Source organism: Podarcis cretensis (genome assembly GCF_951804945.1).
Source record: "Podarcis cretensis genome assembly, chromosome: 1".
NCBI lineage: Eukaryota > Metazoa > Chordata > Lepidosauria > Squamata > Lacertidae > Podarcis > Podarcis cretensis.
The window spans coordinates 90,468,091-90,493,049 of NC_137170.1; the positions used below are offsets into that span (position 1 = coordinate 90,468,091).

General features: G+C 44.7%; 1 protein-coding gene across 15 annotated transcripts in view; it reads left to right on the forward strand.

The window, feature by feature from the left end:
- The first annotated feature begins 559 nt into the window (after positions 1-559).
- BIN1 (bridging integrator 1) overlaps positions 560-24,959 on the forward strand; it is a 117,776-nt gene continuing 93,376 nt past the window's right edge. For 5 of the 15 annotated variants that reach the window (XM_079968880.1, XM_079968878.1, XM_079968883.1 and 2 more), the window contains exon 1: positions 562-800. In XM_079968880.1, coding sequence (XP_079825006.1) covers positions 720-800 — 81 coding nt within the window. In that variant the 5' untranslated portion in view covers positions 562-719. Of the gene's footprint in view, positions 801-24,959 lie in introns of all 15 variants that reach the window. The other 10 variants (XM_079968873.1, XM_079968872.1, XM_079968881.1 and 7 more) reach the window with 6 other exon arrangements.

Genomic DNA, 24,959 nt, shown 5'->3' on the forward strand with positions numbered 1-24,959 from the left:
TTATGTGATTGCATCACCATCATCCAACATTCATGTATTATTATTAAGATTATCTCCAGATTCCTTTTAAGAAGTCTGCCAAGCGGCAGGTGCATTTAATTTCAACCAGAGAAATGCACATTGCTCTAGGGGAAGAGGAGAATAATAAAAACCCAGGATATTTGATAAAGTTCAAAGATGATGAGGGCCACTGCGATTTCATCGTAAAACTGCAGCGCCCAGAGGAATCAATGACTTGACACTCATCGTGCGTTTCTATCTTTGAACACAACAAAAATTTAAAAGTTGCCGAAAAAGGTGGTCGGATGCACAGCTGAAACCATGTGACTTAACCCTCATCCTTGCAGAAAGCAAATGGGGCAATAATCATTGTACATCTATTTATTTTTCAAATCACGATGCCCATAGGCTTCTCCTCCATGCTTAGCCTACGTTTATTGGCTCCTTAGCTTAAGTTCATTGCTTCTTCGTTTGCTCTCGCTAGGCTCCCGTCCTCGTCCTGCTCCCGAGCAGGGCGCGCTGTCCCTTTAAGAGGCCGCCGCGCCTGGGCTGCACTGTCTCTTTAAAAGGCTGTATCCTGCGGGTCCCCGGCTCTTGAAGAGGGCTATGGCCATTGTTTCGCTCCTGCTCTTTCCCCTCTTCCTCCGGGTCTGATCAATTTAACCACCACCACCGCACAGCTTTAAGACATCTACATATATTTTAAAAAGGACAGCAAGATGGCTGAGATGGGCAAGGGAGTCACCGCAGGGAAAATCGCCAGCAATATGCAGAAGAAGCTCACCCGGGCCCAGGAGAAGGTATGGGGAGAGCGCGGGGCGGAAAAGGCAAGGGGCTGGGCGGGCCGGCGGGCCGGGCGTCGCGTCTGCGGTTCCCCGGGGCGCTGATGGGGCTTCATGGGTGCGGGGAGAGGGAAAAGGGTCGCCAGTACAAGGAGCAGGGCGGGCGGGTGCGCTTTGGCGAGAGTGGCGCAATGCAATTCAGTGGGGCGTCCTTCTCTCCCCTGCTCTCCTGGAAGTGCCGTCCCTGCGGAGGATCCCTGGTACGCCTTGACAGCTCGGCCACGTCTCCTCCTTGCCTGTCCCCCCCACGCTACTTTTTTGGGGTGCCCACGCTGCGAGATCCCCCGGGGTGGGCTTGGGAGCAGGGCAATGCAGTCTTCGCTCCTGGCTTGTAGGCTGCTTCGGAAGTGGAAGTCCGGCTGCCTTCAACACGAGGGCTTCAAATCACAGCCTCGGAAGCGCAACGTGGGGCCTGGGATAGCAGACAACTCCTACGAGCCGAGGACCCTTCTGCCCCTACTGAAATATTTGAGGGGGCTGCCCCCCAAGTTGATGGCCATTGCCATTCAAATGGGGTGCGTGTGCCGTGTCTTGTAATCGATTATGTGGGGCGCTGCTTACCTCCCCCCCCCCGAATATTTTATTCAAGTTGGCACCCCTGGCCTGGGTCGTGGGAAGAGGGTGGGGGGAGAGAGATCGGCAAAGGGTGTAGGATGGTGGCTCGGCTTATTTTGGAGACTCCTGCCCAGTTGGTGAAGCCGAGGGGAAGGTTATTAGGGGCAAAGGCATTATGGCGTATGGGATGGAAGCGAAACTCGACCTCTCCTCGGGATGATGTCCCTCTGTTCTCTCCCAACCCCGTAATCTCTCCTATATTGGCGTGTTTGTAAGGTGTCCCTCAGCCTCGATCCGCTTCCCTTCCAGCGCTGCAAGCGGGACAGGTCTGCTGTAGGGCGAAAGCGACGCGCGCTGTGCGTGCGGACACACCGCGGCTATTTTTAGCGGCGAAGGTCAGCGCGAGAAAACCTACCGCCACTACCGGGGGTTTGGCCCGAAGCCCGGACGAGATGGCGAGGCCTTGGGATGGGATTCTGGGCGGACGGATCGACTGGCTCTCGATAGGGAAGGGCGCGCTTTGCGGTTGCCCCCTGGCGGGGGTCCACGGCGCCCACTTTACGCCTGCAATAAAGATGCATTTGTGTTGGGGGGGGGGGGGGGAGAGGCTTCGCGTCCCAAAGACCGCACAGGGTTAAAACCCACCTCGAATAGGGAAAGGAAAGGGGGGGGGTCCCGGGGAGTTGGAAATCCGCTCTGCAACGTCAGAGGAGATGTGGACGAGATTCCTCCCTTTACGCACGCGTGAGATGTCCGCCTCCCTCCCCACCCCGCCTCCCGCAGGTTAAGATGCTTCAATTGCAGCTCCTTCACCTGCAAAGGGCAAGGACAGCAGTGGGTCGTTTCCTCTTCTTCCTGCCTAACAGAGCACGGAGAGCTCAGCCCGAATTCCCCAGCCCCCCCCCCCGTGCTTGGAAATCTCCCTGCTGTCCCCGTGGGCAGCTCTCGCAGTCTCTCCATCTCCCTCCCTCTTGAGCGCATGCGGGGGAAAAGCAAGGCAGGCGGGCGCTGTGGCTGGCCTTGGATCTGGCTGGCTCTTCTCCCCTAATCCACTCTTGTCTCTCCATCCCCCTCCCCGCCGCTTTGCTGTGGCCACTTTTCCCGATTGACAGGCGCGCATAGGTCGGGCTGCTGCGAGAGCGGGCTTGTGTCAAAAGCGGCTTTCTGGAGCGGCTCGGCGGGAGATTAGGGCTGCCTGCCTGCAGTTCCAGCCGAGAGAGAGACACAGAGGGGCTAGGATTGGGGGAGATGAAAGCCGCTGCCTCTGCCTCCCCCCCCCGCCCCGGTCGTGTGGAAGAGACCGCAGGCGTGCTGCATAAGGCGTGGAGAGGCGGAGGAAGTGCTGCTGCGCGCCACGCTTCTTCACCGGATTACTCGCTGGGTTTGGAGACACAGATTGGTTTACGCTTGCCTTCTTGCTCAGGGTCTGACTGGCCTGCTGCCAGACTGCCTTTCCCACAGCAACAGCAACCCCCGAAGCTCATTATTGTTATTGTTTTTCTGTGGGGTTGCTGCTTCGGACCTGTGGGCCAATTCCAACATAGTATCATAGAACTGTAGAGCTGGAAGGGACCCTGAGATCTGTTCCGACCCCCAGCAATGCAGGAATCTTTTGCCCAGCGATCCTGAGATTAAGCGTTTCAGGCTCTACGCACTGAGCTATCCGAGCAAGCCCATGGAAAGCATAATTCCCAAAGTGATCCCTTGTACCTGCCGGATGGCATTTTTTCACCATAGTAGCCTCATTCCACACACTTTAGGATTAAGTCGCTGGAGGATGAAGTAAGCATCTAGAACAATTTCTCTTACGATTGTGCTTTCTGCCTGACCACTGGGACCAGTGGCGTAGCGTGGGTTGTCAGCACCCGGGGCAAGGCAGGTAATTTGCGCCCCCTAACCCTGGATTTGCGCCCCCTAACCCTATCCCTAACCCTAACCCCCAGATGTTGCGCCCGGTGTGGCCGGCCCCCCCTGCACCCCCCACGCTACGCCACTGACTGGGACAATGTTTCTCTCTCTTTGCCCGCAGCATTTTGTTGCTTGCCAGCCTTCTAAGCCTGGTCTGCTTTGGGGCCTCCTGTGCCTTCAGCATTACATCAAGCACCAGTTACCTTTTCAGTACCCGACTGTGCAGGGATTCTCCATGTGCCCCTGGGGATGGTCCAGTGTTGAAAGTGTCCTGTTTCTTAGAGGAACTCCAGGTTAGGGTGGTTAAAGGAGCCAGTCCTGGCAGAAAGGCAGGAGGGAAGCTCTCTAGGGCTAGGCCAATTGCTTGCTGAGTTCCCACTCCAGGTTCCATCTCTCTTCCAGTCACTAACTCTGCCCTGATTGGGATCAGGACTTCGTTTTCTAGAAGAGGACCAGAGGGGGGAAGGAAGCACATACTCAAAACCTAGAGAGGGGGCCTCCATCAGCTGGTGCTTGACTTTTGACCCCTGTGGTTGCAAGACCTCCAGCAATCTTGTCACCTTCCTTTGGAGGTGTCTTGCACACCTGCCCCTCTGCAAGGGGGCTTGGCCCAATGTGCGAGAATCCAGGCGTAGGAGGAGAGGTTCTATTTCAGCCTCGCCTAGCTGATGATGGTTGGGGTAAAGTTTCTAAATGAGGTAGGTCTATTTACAGCAGAGCCCTTTTGCCTGTGTGGCAAGTTGCTATGCAGCGCAAAGTGTCACCTTACGCTCAGAAAGGAAGACATGGCTGCTGCACTGCTCCAGAGCAGTTTGGAGCAAATAGTTCTTGATTTGCCTTGGAGCAATTTTATCTGGATCAAGCAAGGAAATAGCATTCTGTCTTATTTTACTTGTCCCCTTTCTCCAGTTCAAACACACAATTCCCTTTCTTTCTTAGGGACAATTATCACCACAGTTTAAGTCCATAGCCTGCATAGCCTGAAGAAGAACTTTTCTAAAATCTTTATTCAAGCAAGCTGTTATTTTTCTTTATTGTTCTGGCTTTTATAGTTGTAACACATTACATAGTGTCACACTTAAGTGAATTCTTCCTGTGAGTGGCTTATTTCAAGGGTAACATAATTTACAGTTTAACACACAAAATGTAACTTTGTTGTTGTTGTTAGAAACACAACTTTGACTTCTGAAATGGAGAATATGTAGCATTTTCTGTTACAGTATCATATCAAAGCCAAAATATATTTTAAAAATTCAAATTACCAGAAGTTTCTCTTTCTTAACAAAATTACTAGTATTAGACACAAATTAGAAAGAGAAGCTATCTTTTTTTATTTACTTTAAAAAAATAATATTTGGATAGGGAGAAGGAACTTCACCCTGTGCTTTGCAGCAAGGCTGGATTCTCCATATCTTCATATTTTAGAAGTATGTAGCCTGTGGTCTCAATTAGCCTGCCACAAATAAAGAAATCGTGCATGCATCCTGTTAGCCTTTCAGAACCAATATTAGTATGACTGAAGGGGATGGATTCAAAAAAAGAAAACTTTACTAGGAAAATGACATGGAGATGGAAACAGAGGCATACCTACCTAAACTCCCTTGACAAGGAGCTGTATTGGCACCCCATTATCAGTGCCCCTCTGTCCTTTGTGCCAGCTGACTGGGGAGGAGCCTCCACAGGGCTTCTGCAACAGCCCATGCCAGTCACCGGATTTGTCTGCCCAGAGGAGACTGAGTGCCTCGCCCGGCCACCCAGAGCAGCAGAGGAATGGCCCAGGGAGTGTATGGATGGGCTGGTGGGCTTCTAGCCACCTTGAGGCAGAGTGGAGAGGCATGGTTTTTGTGCCCCCCTGGGCCTGCCCCCTTGGTGGGTACCAACCTGACCAACCCCTGGGTGGAAAAGATGGGAGGAGCAGGCACTGCTTCATTTTGTAAATAGAACACAAAGAAGGAGCAACTTGCCCTGCCTTGCAACTTGTCTTCTTCCTACTGACTAAATAGCTGCTTCACTGGAATCTGTGGCTGATACAGTCAGGTGGCCATGTGACAAACCCGACAACAGTTTTCCTAAGGTTGACGTTACCAGAGAGCAAATCCTCCCAGCAAAGTGCCAAGTATGGGAGTCCATAGTCCTGTTTATGGTTGAAAAGCAGTGTGGGTGGGTTTGTGCTTAATTCATCATTTAAAAATCAATCTTAACTTGCTGTCCCTACTTATTCAGTGGTGAGGATGCAAGGACATGCACATACTGCATGAACATGACCATTACCAGGTAACTGCAGTACCGAGGTGGGGGTGGGGATCCCTGGAAGCTGTGAACTCTGGTACTGGAAACAGGATTCTGGGATTCAGCCTTCATATACTGTGGCAACAGTGCTTTTGGAGTGGATGCCCTGTATGGACTTTCCCAAACAAAGTCATGGACTTATTTCTGGTGCTCTCTCTATCACTCTCTCTTTAATGGCCAGAGATATGAAACAAATAACTTTGTTGTGTGTTTTGGGAATAAGACAATAAAGCCTCTAGGTGCAGGCTCAGGGTAACTGTGAGTAAAGATTTCTGACAGGTGGTAGGGTGGTTTTTTTTTCATTATTAAAGTGATCTGTGTAACATATGTTAGATGTCTCTGCTATATTTATCCTGTAGACAGGTGTCCACTATCAGTAATTCACAGATGGTTAGTCAAGAACCTTGTGGGAACCCAAGGCTGCCTGCAATGGATGCCTGCATTTTGCAGGCAATGTGACACAAGGGAAATGTGAATTACGGGAAACGAAATCGTGAAAAAAGCATGCATGGCACACAATGGAAATCTGCTGCTGTTGGTGTCAGTGCTTCCTGGAAAGCTACTCTGGAGGGCTGGAAGGACCACCAGAATAGTGCCAGAAGTGTTGCTGTGGGAGGATAAATTTGTTAAAATCACTTCTCCCCTTCCTGCTGTGGGCTCCTCTCTTGGATCTCAGTCCACTCCCTGAAAGGCAATGCTGGATCCCACCCCATGGGTATCATTGATCTCCTTGACAAAAGCAGACTTGAAATCTGTGTCAATTTAGTTGCAGAGCAATCTTGCAGATATTGTTACACACCAAGATGATTACACTGAGCCAGATCATTAGGAACTTTCCTGGGTTTGAACCTGGAGTCTTTCCTAGTCCTACTGAGAAATATCAAGGATTGACCCTGGAACCTTTTGCATGCAGGACATCCTCCAGTGGGCTATGGTCTTTCTCCCAGTGAGGCGATTCCTCATTCCTCAGTCAGAAGATCATTAATAGAAGATAAGCACCCCTGGGAAATGCACCACCACGATCAGTCTTCACTGATCTGTGTACATCTGTGGGGGGGAAATGCATCTGTTCTCCTGTAGGGGAGATTGGGATCCATGATGTGGGCTGTCTCTGCCCCTCTCACCACTGGCAGGAAGTTAAAATTTTGAGGAATACATTGGGGGCAAGACAACCCCCCAACTCCAGTTCTATTTCCTGCCTTCATCATTGGTAGGAGATTTCTCGACAGCTCTAGGCATGGGAAAAGAAAAAGGCAGAAACGCCATATTGGAAGGGATTCCCCCTTCTGTTCTCTTGCTTTGTCTTTGCTTCCTAGATCCTCTTTCAGCTCCCTTCTGCTTTCCGTAGAAGGTTTTCATTCTCTCTCTCTCTCCCTCCCTCCTCTCAGATCCATTTTTCTTTCTAGACCCTTTCCCTCGCCTGGGCCTACAGCTCTTTGGAAGTCTTGGACTTCAGTGCTTGGGAGGAAAGCCTAGGAAAAGGCTGAAACATGGCGGAATGGGCCCACTTTTCAGGAGGAGAGCCTTTTCTGGGAGATGGAGCTTTCTGCTAACTCATCAGAGGGATCTGTGGGGAACCAGCGTTCTGCCCAGACACTGAGATCCTGCGCCAAGGGCCTTTCGGTGGTTCCCTCACTGCGAGAAGTGAGGTTACAGGGAACCAGGCAGAGGGCCTTCTCGGTAGTGGCGCCTGCCCAGTGGAACGCCCTCCCACCAGATGTCAAAGAAATAAACAACTATTGGACTTTTAGAAGACATCTGAAGGCAGCCCTGTTTAGGGAAGCTTTTAATACTGGATGAATCATTGTATTTTAATATTCTGCTGGAAGCCATCCAGAATGGCTGAGGAAACCCAGCCAGATGGGTGGGGTATAAAATAATAATAATAATAATAATAATAATAATAATAATAATAATTAATAATAACCCAAGCCACCTGTGCAAGGGGGCCTGGAATTTCCTTGAATTTAGCAGCAGCCCAGGCAGAGGAGGTTTTGGGGGACCCACAGAGCTTCAGTACACCCAGAACTTCTGGTAAGCTGGGGGGAGGACCACCCATGCCTACGCCTCACTCTGGGATGCCTCCAGTTAATCCTGAGAGGATTGCCTGACTAGGACAGGCTTTGGGCCTCCCCACTTGCCACAACTGATTTGTGCCTCAGTGCCACAGAGCTCTTTCTCCCCTGCCCACCGACTAAACATGTGGCATGTTTAGAAAACTTGCTCATTGCCAGTGTTCATCCAGTTATCTGAAAATCCACAGATCTTTAGGTCTTTAAAACTGTTTAGCACTTCCCAGTGAACTTCTAGATTCACCATGACTTGTCTGTGATTCATTCCACAAACGTTATAAATAATGAGACAGTGAGCTTAATGCGTGTTTGTTCAGGGTGACTATTTGTATCCTGAAATAAACCCTTTGTAAATCCCTGGCCTGCTTTCCTTGTTTTAATACTCTAGAATGCTAGAGTATTACATTGCGTCCTTCTTGTAATGTTCCAGAATGTTAGAGTATTACGTCCAGATGTAAAGTTCTAGAATGCGACTGCGTCAGACTTGGAGTGCAAAATGTCATAATTTCCACCCAAAGCCCTGATAATAATGCCCCGCAGGCCTGGCCCAAGTTATTTTGATACCTGGGATAGAACATCCCACAAGTGCCTCTCCTCCTCCCTGCCCGTAAAAATAGAATAATAAAAAAATGGCATTTTGCTGTCCTTTCAGGACACCCAAAATCAGCTGCCCGAGGAGGAGGCTTCACTCTGTCTAATGGTAGGGTTGGCTCTGCTGATGTGTCCTCATCAGCTGCTTTTCTGTTGCTGTTTCTCCCATGGCTTCTTCCTAGCGCAAGTGACAGCTGCAGAGTCCCGACTTGTGAGCAGGATGGTCTTTCTTCACAGACAACTGTGCAATTGTTGAAAGAGGACATGGTGTCAGGGGCAGGGCTCAAAGCGTACGCTTGCTGCGCACGTTGCCACCGAAATAAAAAAAAAATGTTTGTGTGGCTCACGTAAAATTGTATAAAATATTCATTGAAAAGTAGACCTTGAAAAAGGAAGACAAGACAAAATAAAAATGCCAAACTATACATGAAATCGACAGATTTTAAAATCAGCTTCAAAGTCATGCCCAGATTGTGCCTGTTCAGAACTGTTCCTTGTGGAAGGAGTTGGGTGAGAGTGACTAGATCTGTACCTTTCTCCATAAATCCAAATAAAACCTGCTAAATGAATTTTGTGTAAGCCCCATTCCAAATCCTGAGCCCATATGAGGAAATCTTGGAGAGGAAGTAGTGGAAAACATGGAGCAGAGGAAGAGTGGGGGGAAGGGGGTTCCATACCCAGCCTCTGTAGAAAAATAGGGGCTCAGAACATCCCCTCTCCCAGCCACTAATAAAAGTTCAGAAGCCACTGCAGGTGAGAGATGCATCTGTGTGGTACTCTCATGCCACTAGAGAGCATCCCTGTCTGTAGCAGAGAAAATGCACACACATTGCTCCCTGGAGCATAGAAGGAATTGTGAAGGGAGCGAGACTGGACCTGGCCCAATTTCATTGAAGAAAGGCTCATGGAGGGCATCCTCTGTCCTGGGTCCCCACTTCTATTATTGATTTCATTTATGTATGAAAATGCGCGTGTACATGCAACGTGTTCATAAAGACATTCAGCTTTTCTTGATGCGGAGTTTCTAAAATAATATAGCATGCATATAGCCCTGCTTAGGTATAGACCTTGGTACCAGCATAGATCATTTACAAACAAAACTGCATCACCTGGTTGGCACTAGAAGTAACACATGGATCCTTTGGCTCTTTTTATTTGATTTTTTTTTTTTTACCAAACATTTTGATTTTCAATCATGCTGCTTAACCTATGAAGGAAAATGCATAGCAAGAGATAATATGGAATGATCTGGCTCAAAGATGAGCAGGCATGTTGGCTTTTCCATGGAAGTCAGTAGGACTGTGGCTGGGCCATGTTCAGTGTTTTGTCATGGTCTCTTCCAGATCCAGAAGAGAGGAAGAAATCCTAGATTTAGGCATCATTATGTGTTTTCAAGGGACGCAGGTGGCGCTGTGGGTTAAACCACAGAGCCTAGGACATGCCGATCAGAAGGTCGGTGGTTCAAATCGCTGCGACAGGGTGAGCTCCCGTTGCTCGGTCCCTGCTCCTGCCAACCTAGCAGTTCAAAAGCACACCAAAGTTCAAGTAGATAAATAGGTACCGCTCTGGCAGGAAGGTAAATGGCGTTTCCATGTGCTGCTCTGGTTCGCCGGAAGCGGCTTAGTCATGCTGGCCACATGACCCGGAAGCTGTACGCCAGCTCCCTTGGCCAATAAAGCAAGATGAGCACCACAACCCCAGAGTCGGTTACGACTGAACCTAATGGTCAGGGGTCCCTTTACCTTTACCTTTATGTGTTTTCAAGCTCTGAGTATGTTTGTTCATGCTAGTGTGTGGGGGCAGTCACAACCAGTATTCTGGAAGCAACAGCATCCCCTCTGCTTGCACAAAGTAAAGCTTAATGTTAAGTAAGGTAGGATCATGTGGACAAGTTCTGGTTGAGGGAATAAGACCAAGCTCAACAAGCTTTTGAGATTCCTTAGTTATCTCCTCTTTTATTTGTTTATGATTTCATTTTTCTTAACAACAACAGATTTTTATTTTTTGCATTGTGTCCTTTGTACTTATAATGGATTACAAATGGGCAACTGTTTCACTTAGGCAATGAACCAGGGGTTGTTTACAATGATCTTGCCACAGACATGTGCTTTCCCCGCCCTCTAATGTTTGTGCTTCTGACCTCACGGTCCTCATATTTGCCATAGCTTCTGCAATTTCCCCTCTATTGTGGGGTGTCTTTGCAAACAATCTTGTGTCAGATCCATGAAATGTTTCTTTACTTCATAGAGTTCATTGGACAAACTTATAATGGAGGGGCCTGGATTTTAGATCTCATTTTATGATGAGGACTAGAAGCAGAAAAGTGTCACCTGCATCTGTCTGTGCAATTATGGGAAAATGGGCAGTGAATTAATTTTTACACCATCAATGAGGTGCAAATTGCCAAATTAGGTAACAAATACTCCTAAAGAATGTGAACTCTGCCTTTGATTGAGACTTAGGGCTCCCCCAAATGATCTGTTTATTCAGCATTCATCCTGATTTGCTTGCTTAAAGCTTACCTAGTATTTAGACGATATCCTGTTTTATTGAGTGGTCTGATTTGTATACAGGGCAAATATGTGACAATGAGCCTTCATCTGGATTTGCTTATGGGGAGGTCTTCTTCTTCTTCTTCTTTTTATTTTATTTTATTTTATTTTATTTTATTTTATTTTATTTTATTTTATTTTATTTTATTTATTTACATTCATCCACCCCACCCCCCACTTTTCAATTTATTTCCCTCATCACTTTCCAAATTGTTGTGCTAAGGTGGCAGAGTGCTTAATGTTTAATGGCACAAACGCAAAGTTGGGCTATGTGCTTGAATTTCTCCTGCAAAAGTGTTAGAGGAACCTTTTGTGGCCAACCTACTGATAAGAGATTTTGCAAGTAATGCCTGGATCATGCTTGTTGCTGTTCTAGCTAATTATATTTTATACTTCTATTGTTTTAATGATTCTATATGTGAACTACTTTGTGTGTGTGTGTGCCCCAAAAGCTGAGGATTGATTATTAATGTCTGAGTCTGAATTATGTTTTATTTTGTGTAGATTAAGGGATATATATGTTTGTATTTTATTATATATGGCTTTAAATTTTCGTGTATCCTATTCTGCCATTGCTTTGCAATAAAGGATGGGTAAGAAATATTTTAAATAAGTAGAAAACTTTGTGGACCATAATTTTCCCCAGTATAAGTTTCAAAGGAGGTGTTGGAGGAAGACAACCAACTTTGGATGTTCCTGTTGTCACTCAGCATAATGCATTTTGAAAAGTTCAGAGGTGTGAGGGCAGAGTAGAAGCCACTTCTCTGCAAGATGCCCCTCTGCACCACAAAATCAAGAATCAAATTGTCAGCTTTGGATTGTGATTTGTCATCCACATGAAGTAGGTATGCTAAAATATCCTGCGCTTATGTCAGTGGAGCAGAGGAAACTGAGGACTAGGGGCTGCTTATTGTGCATTTAACACAGTGAAGGGAGAAGAAAACTTATACACATGGCAAGAAATACTTAATCTTTGTTTTAATCTGCAGAAAAAGGAGCTTTGCTTAGGAAGCAGCCAATTGTTTTATGTGCCAACTTTTATCTGTTTGGCTCCCACTGCATTACATACAAAAGCCAGAAGCAGAGTTTGTAGGAAAAAATGAATTGGCATGACCATAATAGGGGAACAATATGTGAATTTTGTGTGTGTATATGCCAGTGACTTCTTGACATACAGTTAGGGAGAGGAAAAAAAAAATTCCACTTGCAGAACTAGATATATTTTGCCTATGGATTGAGTAGACTAGTAATGGCTGAGGTAGCAGAGTTGCCTCTCTGGCCACCAATTCCTACCCTCCAGCTGCAGACAGAATTGTTTTGAAGACCAGAGAACACTAACATTGCTGTGAGGTGCTCTGTCTGGGGCTGCTATGAGAAAGAGTTCAGAAACTTCAGTGGAAACAAGATGCTGCGGCCAAATTGCTGCCTGGAACGAGGTACAGGGAGAACAGAAACCCCTTGTTATAACAGGCTACCAGTCTGTTTATGGGCACAATTCAAAGTGCTCGTTATGACCACCAAAGCCCTGCATGTCTTGGGTCCAGGCTATCTGAAGGATCATTTATTTCTATATGAGCCTGCCTCAGTTTTGATAACTTAAGGGGAGAACTTTCTCTCAGACCTGCCACCCTCACAGGCATGTTTGGTGAGGGCATTTGACAGGGCCTTCTCGGTGGCTGCTCCCAACTGTGGAACTCCCTTCCATGGCCTTTCTGCTTTCCTTTTGCCAGCAAGCAAAACCATTTTTGTTCAAACTGGCTGTTCTAGCAGGGTCTTTTAATGGTGGGTGTTGCATATTTTCTTCTCTTGCGTTTTGAAATGGTTTAAAGTTGTTTTGATTCAGCGTGGTTTTTAATATGGTAACTTTTATTTTTTTATTTTTTCTTGAAAGCTGTATATGTTTTTAATGCTTTTTGTGAGCTGCCTTGGAGAATGGCGAGACAAAAGTAAATTAATTTAATAAATAATACAGCATAATATTTGGTGATTAACCCTAAGGTAAGAAAGCGAGTATATAAAAATGCCACTCGCATTTTTCTCACAATCCTGAGGTCTTTGCTCTCATGGTCCACAATGTTCAGTTCCCTGAAGGTCTTGGGATCCCTCAGTTGATATATTGTCCTGCCAACCTAGCAGTTCGAAAGCACGTCAAAGTGCAAGTAGATAAATAGGTACCGCTCCGGCATGAAGGTAAACGGTGTTTCCGTGCGCTGCTCTGGTTCGCCAGAAGCGGCTTAGTCATGCTGGCCACATGACCCGGAAGCTGTACGCCGGCTCCCTCGGCCAATAAAGCAAGATGAGCGCCGCAACCCCAGAGTTGGTCACGACTGGACCTAATGGTCAGGGGCCCCTTTACCTTACCTTTCAGATCTAAGCTCAAGGATTGCTGAAATAATCTTCTATTGCTTCTGTGTATTTTAGGTGGGGTTTTTGTTCATAGCTAGATAATACAAAATGTATCCCTTTTTTGTGTCTCTATGCCTCCTGATACATGGCACCTTCTCATGTATTCATGGGGATTAATTCCATTGTTGATTTAAGTGTTAATGCCAGAACTGTACTCTAGTTGCATCTAACTTTATGAAGGACCAAGAGTCTTTTACCAGAAATCCGTCAGGAGTGGGCAGCACAGAAGGATGGGCAGGCTTCAGTTTTGTGGGAGCTACTTTGGTTTTTATTAAAATCCTGAGTGGTACAAAAGACTCACGCATATACTTAAAAATTCTGGGAGGAATTAAGCACTGCACTATTAACAATTGTTCCATCAGTGCAAACATTTCTGCTTGCTAGACTGAATATTTTCACCCCCCACTGTTCTGGAGGTTCCCCTAACACAGGGGTCAGCAACCTTTTTCAGCTGTGGGCCGGTCTACCATCCCTCAGACCATGTGGGGGGGGGGAGACTATATTTTGAAGAAAAAAAATGAATGAATTCCTATGCTGCTCCACAAATAACCCAGAGATGCATTTTAAATAAAAGGACACATTCTACTCATGTAAAAACATGCTGATTCCTGGACCGTCAGTGGGCCAGATTTAGAAGGCGATTGGGCCTTGGGTTGCCTACCCCTGTCCTAACACCTCTAGCTAATTTGGAGGGGTGCAGAGAGGAGGGTAGAGAAGCCCACATTGCTCAAGCAGGATTTGTGTTATGTTGGTTGGGTTGGTTCCCACTAGTGATACTATTCAGTTGAATTTGCCTTCTGGACCCAGAAGTTTGTTCTGAGTACCAGAAGTGAACAGAGCTCAGTCTCTCCACTTAAAAAAGCCACTCTGGATTACTCCAAGCTTTCTGCATATCATCATCATCATCACGACCATCATCATCATCATAGTCATTTTGTTACTACTATCGTTAGATGATTGGGGCTCAAAAATCCAGAGCTCTGCAATACACCCAGAGATCTACCAGGAGATTCTCATTCTGCCCACTCCTGATCTAAATCAGTTCAACATCTTCTAGAGTGCCCTTGTTGCACATAAGTGAATCTCAGCCTCAAAACTATGCAGCTTAGCTGTGCCTGTGGCAACAATAATCTGATTGTGGTGTCTTGTCTCTGTTATCATGGAGAGATTCAAAAGAGGAGAAGTAGTTCGGTGGACAGAATATGTTGGTTTTGGAAGACATGGGCTCAAATAATTCTTGACAATGTTCTCACGTAGTGGCTATGGGCAAATCACAATATCTATATAAAATAAGAACGATGACCAGACTTGTAGGGATGGTGTGAAACTGCATGTCTCATAGCTGATAAGCATGTTGCATGTAAACAGACTGTATTCTAGATATGTTTCTAGTTATGACAGTGGTGCTAGTTTTGTGATTTTTTTTCTTTTTAAAAGGCTTGTCTAAAAAGTGCCGGAAAGGCACTTTCAACATTTCAAAGCAGCATACTATTTTGATGTAACAATTGGGTTATTTAAGGTTACTAATATTAGCTTTTGATTTGTGAGCAACACATTAAATACAGATGCTATCTGCAAATGTTTTGAGGTTCAAGGAAATAGCTGACTTATTAACCACAGTTAACACTTCTCAAGCATTTTCTTCATTGCCTGAAGAGTTACTGTAGAATAGTGGCAAAGTCTCTTACTCCACAGTTCCTTTGTTTTAAAGAATTGTTTATTCTTTCTTAACACCACTGCCCAATGTATCATAATGGTATTAATTGTTCAGAATACTGCAGCTCCAGAATGCAGTGGAATGTTTACTCTGCCATGTCCTCTAGTAGTCCCCAGTGAGGCAGAGGACAAACAGTGTTGTTTTTCTGATATGTTGTCGCTGGCATACTACTGTCCCATTTTTAAAGAAAATGTTTTCAGTGTTGGTTATTGGAGCTGTTGTTGTTCAGTTTTAGCCCATTTACCTGATTCTTTAAAGTTTAATCCCTGACAGGTGCTTACAACTACAGTGGTACCTCTGGTTACGTACTTAATTCGTTCTGGAGGTCCGTTCTTAACCTGAAACCGTTCTTAACCTGAGGTACCACTTTAGCTAATGGGGCCTTTTGCTGCCGCTGCGCCGCTGGCGCACAATTCCTGTTCTCATCCTGAGGTAAAGTTCTTAACCCAAGGTACTACTTCCGGGTTAGAAGTATGTGTAACCTGAAGTGTTTGTAACCCGAGGTACCACTGTATGATTGAGCACTGGTGCACAACACACTGTGGCCTGCCATTGCACACCTTGCAACTGGTGAGATTCATTTTGAATTGCTAAGCTGAAGACACTATAACAGCCTCGGTGCATTCAGATTTAGAGCAGGACAGGCCATTGCACAGAGTAATAACAGATAAACCAAATGGAGCCTCCAGCACTGAATAACGTTGGGATGGGGAGACTTCTGAGACAGAGACCCATGAAGAGAGCACATTACAATAATGTCCCTGTTTCAAATAATAAAGCAATCATAGGGCTACTGGTGGTGAGGAGAGGTCTTTAGGCCCTCTATCTACTTTCTCTGCATCATAAATAATTATATATACCTCTGTATATGTTCCCTGTTACTCACACTTTTCTAAAACAAAAGCTTCAAATGATGTAACCTTTCCTCTTAGAGGAATAACTCCAGCCCCTTGGTGATTTTTGGTTGCTCTTTGTTGTATCTTTTCCAGCTCTACAGTACCCATTTTGACATGAGGCGACCAGAACTGTACCTGGTATTTGAAGTGTGCTCAGATCGTAGATTTGTACAATGGCATTGTGATATGGGAAGCTAATGATCCCTAACAGTGAATGAGCCTTTTTAAAAAACAGCTGTTGCATGCTGGGTCAACATCTTCATTGAGCTATCCACTACTCCCCCAAGTCTTCTTCCTGGTCTCTGTTTCTATCATCTTCTGCCTCATCTTTTAGTTTATTATTGCACTTGTGTCCACAGAACCCTAACCCTGTGTAGATAAACCAGCAATTTAAGATGACTGCTTTAGAGTGGAATGGAAGGAGAAGAGATAGTCAAGGGATGTGGAGCTTGTGCAGGCTGCACTATTTTTTGCTCACGGTGCCTCTTGCTAGGGTTACAGCTAGCTATAGATAGGGTTTAACTAAGCCATATTAAATGCCTACCCAAATGCCGGAGACTTATGATGTTGTGAAGTTACAGGGCATGGAATGTGACATTGATGCAAGCTGAATTAAGTGATGCTATTCTGGCCCTATTAGTTGTGCACTTAATATTCTAGTTTCCTGAATATCTGCAGAGCTTGCCTACAACAGCACGAAGGCCTTCTAGTCTGAGCAGGATGTAGATCAGAATCATTTTATCTTCTATTTGCTGTAGGATCTTAATCAAAAATGGGGATCATCAGATCGGTCCTAGCTCTGAACTTTTTACATTTCTAAGGCTCCATTCGACCAAGTGCAATTTAATTCTGAAGTCAATATGTAACCATAGGATCAGGTTCTCAGGAGGATTATTTACTGGCCTTGGTGCTGTGCACTTAACAGCACCCTGACACCGATAAAATGAGCAAGAGCAGCTTTTCCTGCGAAGGAAATACATGGTAAGCAAAGCCTCATTAGATAAATTTGCACATTCAAACTACTGTCAAATGCACACCAGCCAGGGCCTGATTAAAATCTTTAGAGGCCCTAGGCACATAAAAGATTTGGGTGCCCCCCTATATATTTAAATCAAAATATAAAGAATAATAAATGGTAAAATAAAAAAATATTTTTCAAAGTGAAACAAAACTTACAGTAAGATGGAAAATGTTTGTTTTCATATTCTTCCCCTTTATTTATATTTCAAAAAAATTCCTACTTTTTCTAATTGCAAAGTCTCTGATCAGATCCTCAAAACTAATCTTACATAATTTCTGTGGTGCCCCTTTTCCCTTGATGCATGAAGCACAAGCTTATTTTGCTTAATTGTTAATCCAGTCCTGTCACCAGCAAAAAAAGAACAAGAAAAAGGTTGCTTCTCTCTTCCTAGGACAATGAGTGTGAGATAAGCCCTTTTTTGCTTTGAAAAAGACAGAAAGAAGATTGATGTGCCTAATATTTACTGCTTTTGGGTCTCATTGCAGTTTATAATGCTGAGCTTTGTTCCGGGACTGCACATCAAATGGTCTCTTACTGCTGTCTCAGACCCACATTGCAATGTTATAGAGGTACTCCTTGGAAAAAGCTCACTGCCACTTACTTTGAAAAAATGGAATTTAGAATTCACTTTCCCCAGGCATTTCATTTACCTGTCAGTCCTCTGGGAGATTCATAGCAGAGTAATAGGAAGGTGGGTGTTTTAATAGCTGTAAGGAAGAGCTAGTTCAGTAAGTTTAACCTTTCTCACCCATGCAGGACCAGCTGTGCTGGCCAAAATTCTTTCTTCGTTTTGTATAACTGATAAAAGAACAGGAGCTTGGTTATCTTGCATAACCAAAGGCGTGCTGCCACCTGTTGCTGTTCTTCTCTGCCCCCCCCCCCCTTTCTGAAAGCTTGCAAGGCCCTAGATCAGCTGTGCTGCTTGCTTCAGGAAGAAGGCTGGAAAGTACATGATGGTAGTTGCCTAGCAACCATTCCAGCTTTCCTCCGGAGGCTTTCAGGCCTGGTAACTGTCAATAATCTTGCATGCTGCTTCCCTCCAGCTTTCTCCCTCTTTGCTGAAACAAGGTTGCATCCAGGCATATATGAATCACTCTGCAAGTTATGTCAGTCCTGGCTATTGAAGTTATGTCAGTCCTGGCTATTGAGGGACAGTGGAGCAGTCCCCTGCTGAAAAAGTTTGCTGACGCCTGATCTAGAATAATAGTTAATTATGCCTCCATAGACCAGCTTTGAAGAGAAAACTGTATGTTGACTGATCACATATTTATTTTCCGCAAGTAATGTGTTACTTACATAACATTTTCCATACTCAAGAGCATAATATGTGGATCGGCTGCACCCTAGCTACATATTTGGGTTTGGGTAGTTAACCAGAGGTAATTGCCCACATTTGATATTACAGTATGCTAATAATTTTCTTTTCCTTCTGAGAATCTGTATTCATGCTTAGATAACCGACTTAAGAATTTGTGCAGTGGAAAGACCTTTTCCATGTCTTTCTCATGCTTTATTTTCTGGCAGTAAATAAATACATCCACAGTTGAAAGGGTTAAGAAATATATATATAACAACAACAAAACATGTTTACAAGCCACTATATAACATCTTTCTGAAAATAAACAGATATTTTAAATCATTCCTATCAATCTGTGTACATTCATTTGCCTTAAGGCCCCCACTGCTTTTGATTCATAGTTGTTCTTATTGCTCTCTTTCCTGAGTTTCCATCATTGTAGGCTGTTTAGCTGTTACGGATGCCTTGCTGTCTCAAACTACTGTAAAATGATAAGCACGTTTATCTTTATCTTTTCTTCAGGTTGTCTTTTCAGTTAATTCCATTTAGGCTTTTTTTTTTTTTTTTAAAAAAAAGCCCCCTTACTTTCAACATACGCTTCCAACATAGGGTTCTAGTGCTTTCCTGTCCAAATGGGCCTTTTGCATGGTGTTGTCTTCCAATGGAATTGGGTATTTTACTAAAATGCCAGCCTGTTGAAGGGGATAGGCAAAGCATGACTTGGTCTAGGAAGATAGGATTAAAATTCTTACTCTTACTTATCCCTACTGGGTGATCTTGGGTCACACTCCTTCTGATCTGCCTGCAGGGGTTCAAGAAAATCACATGTATCCTTAAGATGTTGTTTGAATGCTGAAATGGCTTAGTGAATTGTTGGCTGTATGAATGAATGTTGGCAGTATGAATGAAAGAACTGAATTGTCAACTGTGGCTAGATAAATACACCTGGTAAGATCCCCCCGCCCCCGCCTCTGGACCTTGTTTAATTTAGCTATCTTAACTAATAACTGCTGACAGACATCTTCCATTAATTTGTCCACCTTTTAAAACAAAAAGCCTCCTAATGTAGTGATCAAAACTACATCTTGTGGCAGTGAATTCCATAGGTTAATTATGTGCAAAGGGGATCTCATGCCACAGTTTAGGGGCCACAGCTAAGAATGCCCTTAGCAAAACTGTGGGCTGGTTTGCACAACCATAGCCTCCAATATATCTAGGCCATATACCAGGACATAAGCCTCCTGGAGTTATGTGACCTGGAGTCATGTGACCTGGGCGAAATCAAGCCCCCGAAAAATGTGCTTTTTGGGGATAAATCGCAGCATTGAAAATGGCCCCAAACAACCAGGATGTCCTGGTTTTCCCGGGACAGTTGAGGGGTATGTACATAATGCTAAGACAAACCCACCAACAGGTACAAAAATTGCTTATAAGCTAATGTTACCATTCCTTTCCTACTTTAAACTTTGGCTTGGTTCACACATCATGCCAATTACTTCGGAGGAGCAAAGCTGCCAGTTTCCTCTCTGGGAGCCCATGCACTTGCATATTTACAGTAAATCATGTTTGGTTTACTGTGATGTGCGAACCAGGCTAATACTTGAGGTGGGATTGAAATTATAATGCTGTTGTCGGTAGTGCTGAGCATTGCAACACTTCTGGTCCTCTTCCTCAGCTATTATTAGGATGCTTTTCCTGCACTTTGCTCAAACGTTATCAGTTCTGCTTTCATTTTCTGTTTTTGGTAATACTGTATGTACTTTTGTAACTTGTTAGGCATTTGCAGAAGGAAAACACCAAGAGGTGATGAGTTGGAGGACATTAAAGCAATCCCTCCTAGATTTTGGCCAAATTATTTTCTCATTAGCACTCATGAACAAACTTGATTCCAGTTTTCAGATGCAGAGAAAGGTCTCTCCCATTACATGTGTGGATGTGCACAGAATTATAAGGGAGAAGGTGGTCTTTTAGGTACCCCTGGACCTGACGCATTTGCTTGTTGGGTGGTTGCTATGCCCCAGTGAAGTTTCTTCTATAAAATTGTTCTAGACAATAATATTAGAAGGTATGCTTTGTGAAGCCTATAGATACCATTTCAGTAACTGTAGTAAGCTGTAGGTAGAAGACGTGTGCCATGGAAAACCACTGCATTCCAAGATGCACAGTGGCCAAGTTAAGGCAGTTGATACACCTAGTTGGTGTGGAGAGATTTCTTCCTCCCCCCCGTTTCAGTCCTTTGCTCAGATTGAACACTTTGCATAGTCCAAACAAGAGCAAACCATGAATGAGGGCCCAAACTCCTGGATGCACTCCTCTAGGACACTGTAGATTGTGGTCCTTTATTTTCTTGCAAGAGAGGATGTGTGCCAGTGTAATATCATCTTTATCATCCTGATGTGGAGGTTCTTGATTAGAATTACTGATTTCTTCTATTGCCTGTAGCATATGATGCTGCATTGTAGTCACTGCCATTCCTTCAGCAAAATAGGTGCTCATATTTCCCTGAAACAAACTATAGCCTGAAGTGGCTATTTTTTTTTAGTAATTAAAGAAAATTCAAGAATGGGAAAATATTTTTTTCTTTAAAGATCTTCATAGTAGAGAATGCTCTCTGCTCTAAGGATGCTGAAGTTCTGAATGATGGAAGTGGCAAAAGGATGAGATGAGTCTCAGGCGATGAAGGAATGCATGATTTGCCATGCAAATTGATGCAAGTCTGAATACCACAGCTGAGTGGTGGTGGTGGAGGGTGTTGAGTTAAACCCAAATTATGATGATGGCAAAGACATCTATTAAAAGTAGAAAGCTGGAGAAATCTTGGCTGCTGTTAAAATATTGAGAAAATAGGGAAGGGAGAATGGCAAAACGATTTTTGTTTTGCAAGACCAATGATGGAAGGGAATGCAGATTTGCAAATCAAAGGCGGGCTGCAAAAGTGCAGTTCTACTTTCCAACAGCCATCTATTTCATCATTCAAGCGTTCTCTTTATCCTTCTCTATGAGAAATTGCTAATACCATGTGTTTGGTTAATGGAGAGCATAGCCTAAGGTTCAGGACTGTAGGCTCTGTTTGTCTCACATCAGCACAAATCCGTAGGTTGCTTACATTACACTGGATCGCAAATTTACACAGGAAGATGGTGTGGTAAGAGATGTTGGGTTGCCTTGGACCACAACATTTCTAACTGCAGAACTGCAGAGTATGCTACCACACATGGTATTGGTAGGGGCAAATATAGGCAAATTGGTAGAGGCAAATATTGTATCAAAACAGCCTCTGCATTTTAGCTCTAAGCACCATTTCTTCCCCTGTTGCAAGATGGCACACCTGTACTGTTCAGCTGCTATGTAATGCTAAGCAGAAATTCTGTCCCTGGCTCTTTCTCCTCATTACTCTTGCCCTTTTTTTGGCGTGTGATGCATTTCCTCTTAGGCAATGTGCAAGTGGGCACCCTATGAAGCACTGCAGTAAGAGAATATGTGGAGAGCTGCAGCTTGATGGTGTCTCAAATGTCAGGCTGGTGGCTAATAATAGGGATTTGGTTACTTTGAAGGGCGAACTGCACGCCGCATGCAACTCTGCTCCTCTCTCAAAGTTTAATTAGAGATTAGGGTCCTGTGTGGATCACAGGATTCTTACTTGTTTTTTTTAATATATACGGTGACTGTGTGATGACACATTACAGATTGGCTGGCATGTAGGTTTACTATGGGGAAATGGCTGCTTTCCCCACAGCACTTAGTAGGAAGAATCTGTGTAGATCTTCTGACCATGGTTACACTCCCTCTAAAGAAGCTTGGGGCTACTTCTGGATCCTTTGCTGCCACTTGATGCTCATGTGGCCTCAGGGGCGCGAGGTGCCTTCAATCAGATTTGGCTGGTGGCCCAGCTGCACCCCTATTTGGACAGGGATAGCCTAACTATTGTTGTCTATGCTCTGGTAATCTGCAGATTATATTACTGCAATGTGAAGTATGTGGGGCTGCCTCTGAAGATGGTTTGGAAACTTAAGCAGGCATGGCCAAGCTTGGCCCTCCAGCTGTTTTGGGACTACAACTCCCATCATCCCTAGCTAACAGGACCAGTGGTCAGGGATGATGGGAATTGTAGTCCCCAAACAGCTGGAGGGCCAAGTTTGGCCATGCCTGAAATTAAGCTAGTGCAAAATTCAGTCGCCAGGTTGCTCATGGTGGCAAGATGGAGCAGATCCTGGCCTGACTGCACTGGCTGCCAATTAGTTTCTCAGCCCAATTCATTCAACAAACAAACAAACAAACAAACAAAACTGTATGATCATGTCTTGCATGAGGGTGCCTTGCTTACCAGACTCTGGAATGCCCTTGTTATATCTTGTGGGAGCATCCTGCAAAATCTCATGAGAACGCCACAGAGCCTGGTAAGCAAGGCGGAGAGCTTAAAAGTTTCTTTTTGCACCAGGGAAACCCGGAGCAAAAGAAACATTTAAATTCTCTGCCTTGTGTGCAATTTGTGGGATTTCAACTGGCCGCCTTTCAACCACACATGGTTGAAATTGTGCAAGTTAATTGTGTGCAAGATGCAATTGTACGGTGCTGCTGTTCCTTTGAATATGCCAGTTTGTGGGGTGTGCTGAATATTGCTGTTTCTAGTAATGCAAAATTTCAGAAATACTTGGAAAGGCATAGGAAGTTGCTTTATACAGAGTCAGACCTTTACTCCACCTAGCTCAGTATTATCGCCTACACTGACTGGCAATAGGGCACCAGATTTCAGACAGGGGTCTTTTGGAGCCTTACTCAGAGATGCCTGGAATTGAACCTGGGTCATGATATATTCAAAGCATGGGCTTCACCAAACTACTGCCCTTCTCTATACAGCCCTTGGTAAACTGCTACGAATATTTCAGGCAGCTCTGTTATTTCTTGTGAGAGAAAGGGCAGGAGATGGTTAATAAAATATTAGAAATGTGTCCAGTTAATTCCCAGATGTCTTGGCCAGAATACAACAGCATTAACTGCAAGGGGCTTGGATGTTAAACGAAGTAGTGGTTGGGGGAGTCTAGGGTAAGCAAATCTTTACAACATTGCTCTGAGTGAATATTTCCTCCTGTAGTAACTGCAGTGAAACAGAATGCAGCGAGTACGGGAAGGGATTCCAAATTTTGAGGTGCCAAAATCAACACACACACACACACACACACACACACACACACACACACACACACCCTCTCCTAAGTGAGAAGATAGTCTAGCTTCAGCTGCTTGTAGGAAACCAGCCTCTCTCTCTCTCTCTCTCTCTCTCTCTCTCTCTCTGAGAAAAAAGTAGCCTTTTGCTCTGGGGAACAGCAGTTTCTTATAGAGATGTGCTTTCTTCTGCTTTCCAGATGCAGGGTCTCATGATCCCTTCACTCCCTCCCCCTCTTGTTAACAGAAAGACATCTGTGTGCGTGTGTGTGTGTTATATGACATATGTGGTGACGTGTCCATGTGTATTGCTCATCAGTTCTTTGTGTTACTAGTACGCAGGCAGGCAGTGGAAGGACATTTGCTGGTCAGCCGCCATAACTCACTTTCATAAAACCCTACCGGGCCAAAAATTAGTATTTATGGGAGCTGCCTTGGGAGGCTAATGTAATGCTGTTGGAAAAGGCAGCTGTGAGCTTTGAGCATGTGTGGTTTGCGCCAGCATTGTAGGGGAGAAGTAAGAAGAGGAAGGAATAGCTGCAGTTGCTTAATGCAGCACAAATCTGCATACTTACATGGCTGGCTTGGGCTATCTGGGGAGAGGATGGACCTGAATTGGTAAATGCTTTTGGAGCTGATTCCAGTTAATTTTGAACAGCATGTTAAGCAGCACACAAGGGTTTGCTCAACACGCCATTGCAACTCTCTTTTGTTAATTCAAGCATCCATTTTCTGCTGCTTTGATTACTCCCTGGTCGCTTTAGCCTTGAGTCATTCTCCATTGCTTCTTGAAGCATTTCCTTACTATTCTGTACGTTGCAGAAAATAAAGGGAGTTATGTGCATGCACCAACAATGATCACAGACTGAGATGGATATGCAAAGGGAAGACTCAAAAGAAGACTGAACCAGGAAAGCCAGAGGGGTTTGTTTATGTACCAGTTCTCTGCTTGCATTGAAAAATATTTAATAATCCAAACCTCCATGGCCACAGAAATAATAATAATAATAATAATAATAATAATAATAATAATAATAATAATAATAATCTACCCCGCCCATCAGGGCTGCTTCCAACAAAAGATTAAAAATACATTAAAACATCAGTCATTAAAAACTTCCCTAAACAGGGCTGCCTTCAGATGTCTTCTAAACGTCAGATAGTTGTTTATTTTTTTTGACATCTGATGGCAGGGCGTTCCACAGGGTGGGCACCACTACCAAGAAGGCGCTCTGCCTGGTTCCCTGTAACTTTGCTTCTCACAATGAGGGAACCGCCAGAAGGCCCTCAGCGCTGGACCTCAGTGTCCGGTTTGAACAATGGGGGTGGAGACGCTCCTTCAGGTATACTGGATATAGCTTGGCCTACATATTTTGCTCCCAAGTAGATGTACTTTTTTGCCCATACAAACAGTACCAACATGTGATCAGAGCCCTATGTGACTTTGCTCCGACAGAATAGAGTTCTTTTCTATCAAGCAGATATTGTGGCTTGCTTCTTCTTCTTCTTTTTTTTTGTTCTCTCTTAAGCTCAGCATGTGCTTGTATGCTTCTGAGGTGCTTGACCTGCTCTATGTCAACTGGTCTTGTTCTGACTCAATTGCCAACCCTAGTCTTGTATCTGGGGCTTAGTAGGGGCCATAACTTAATT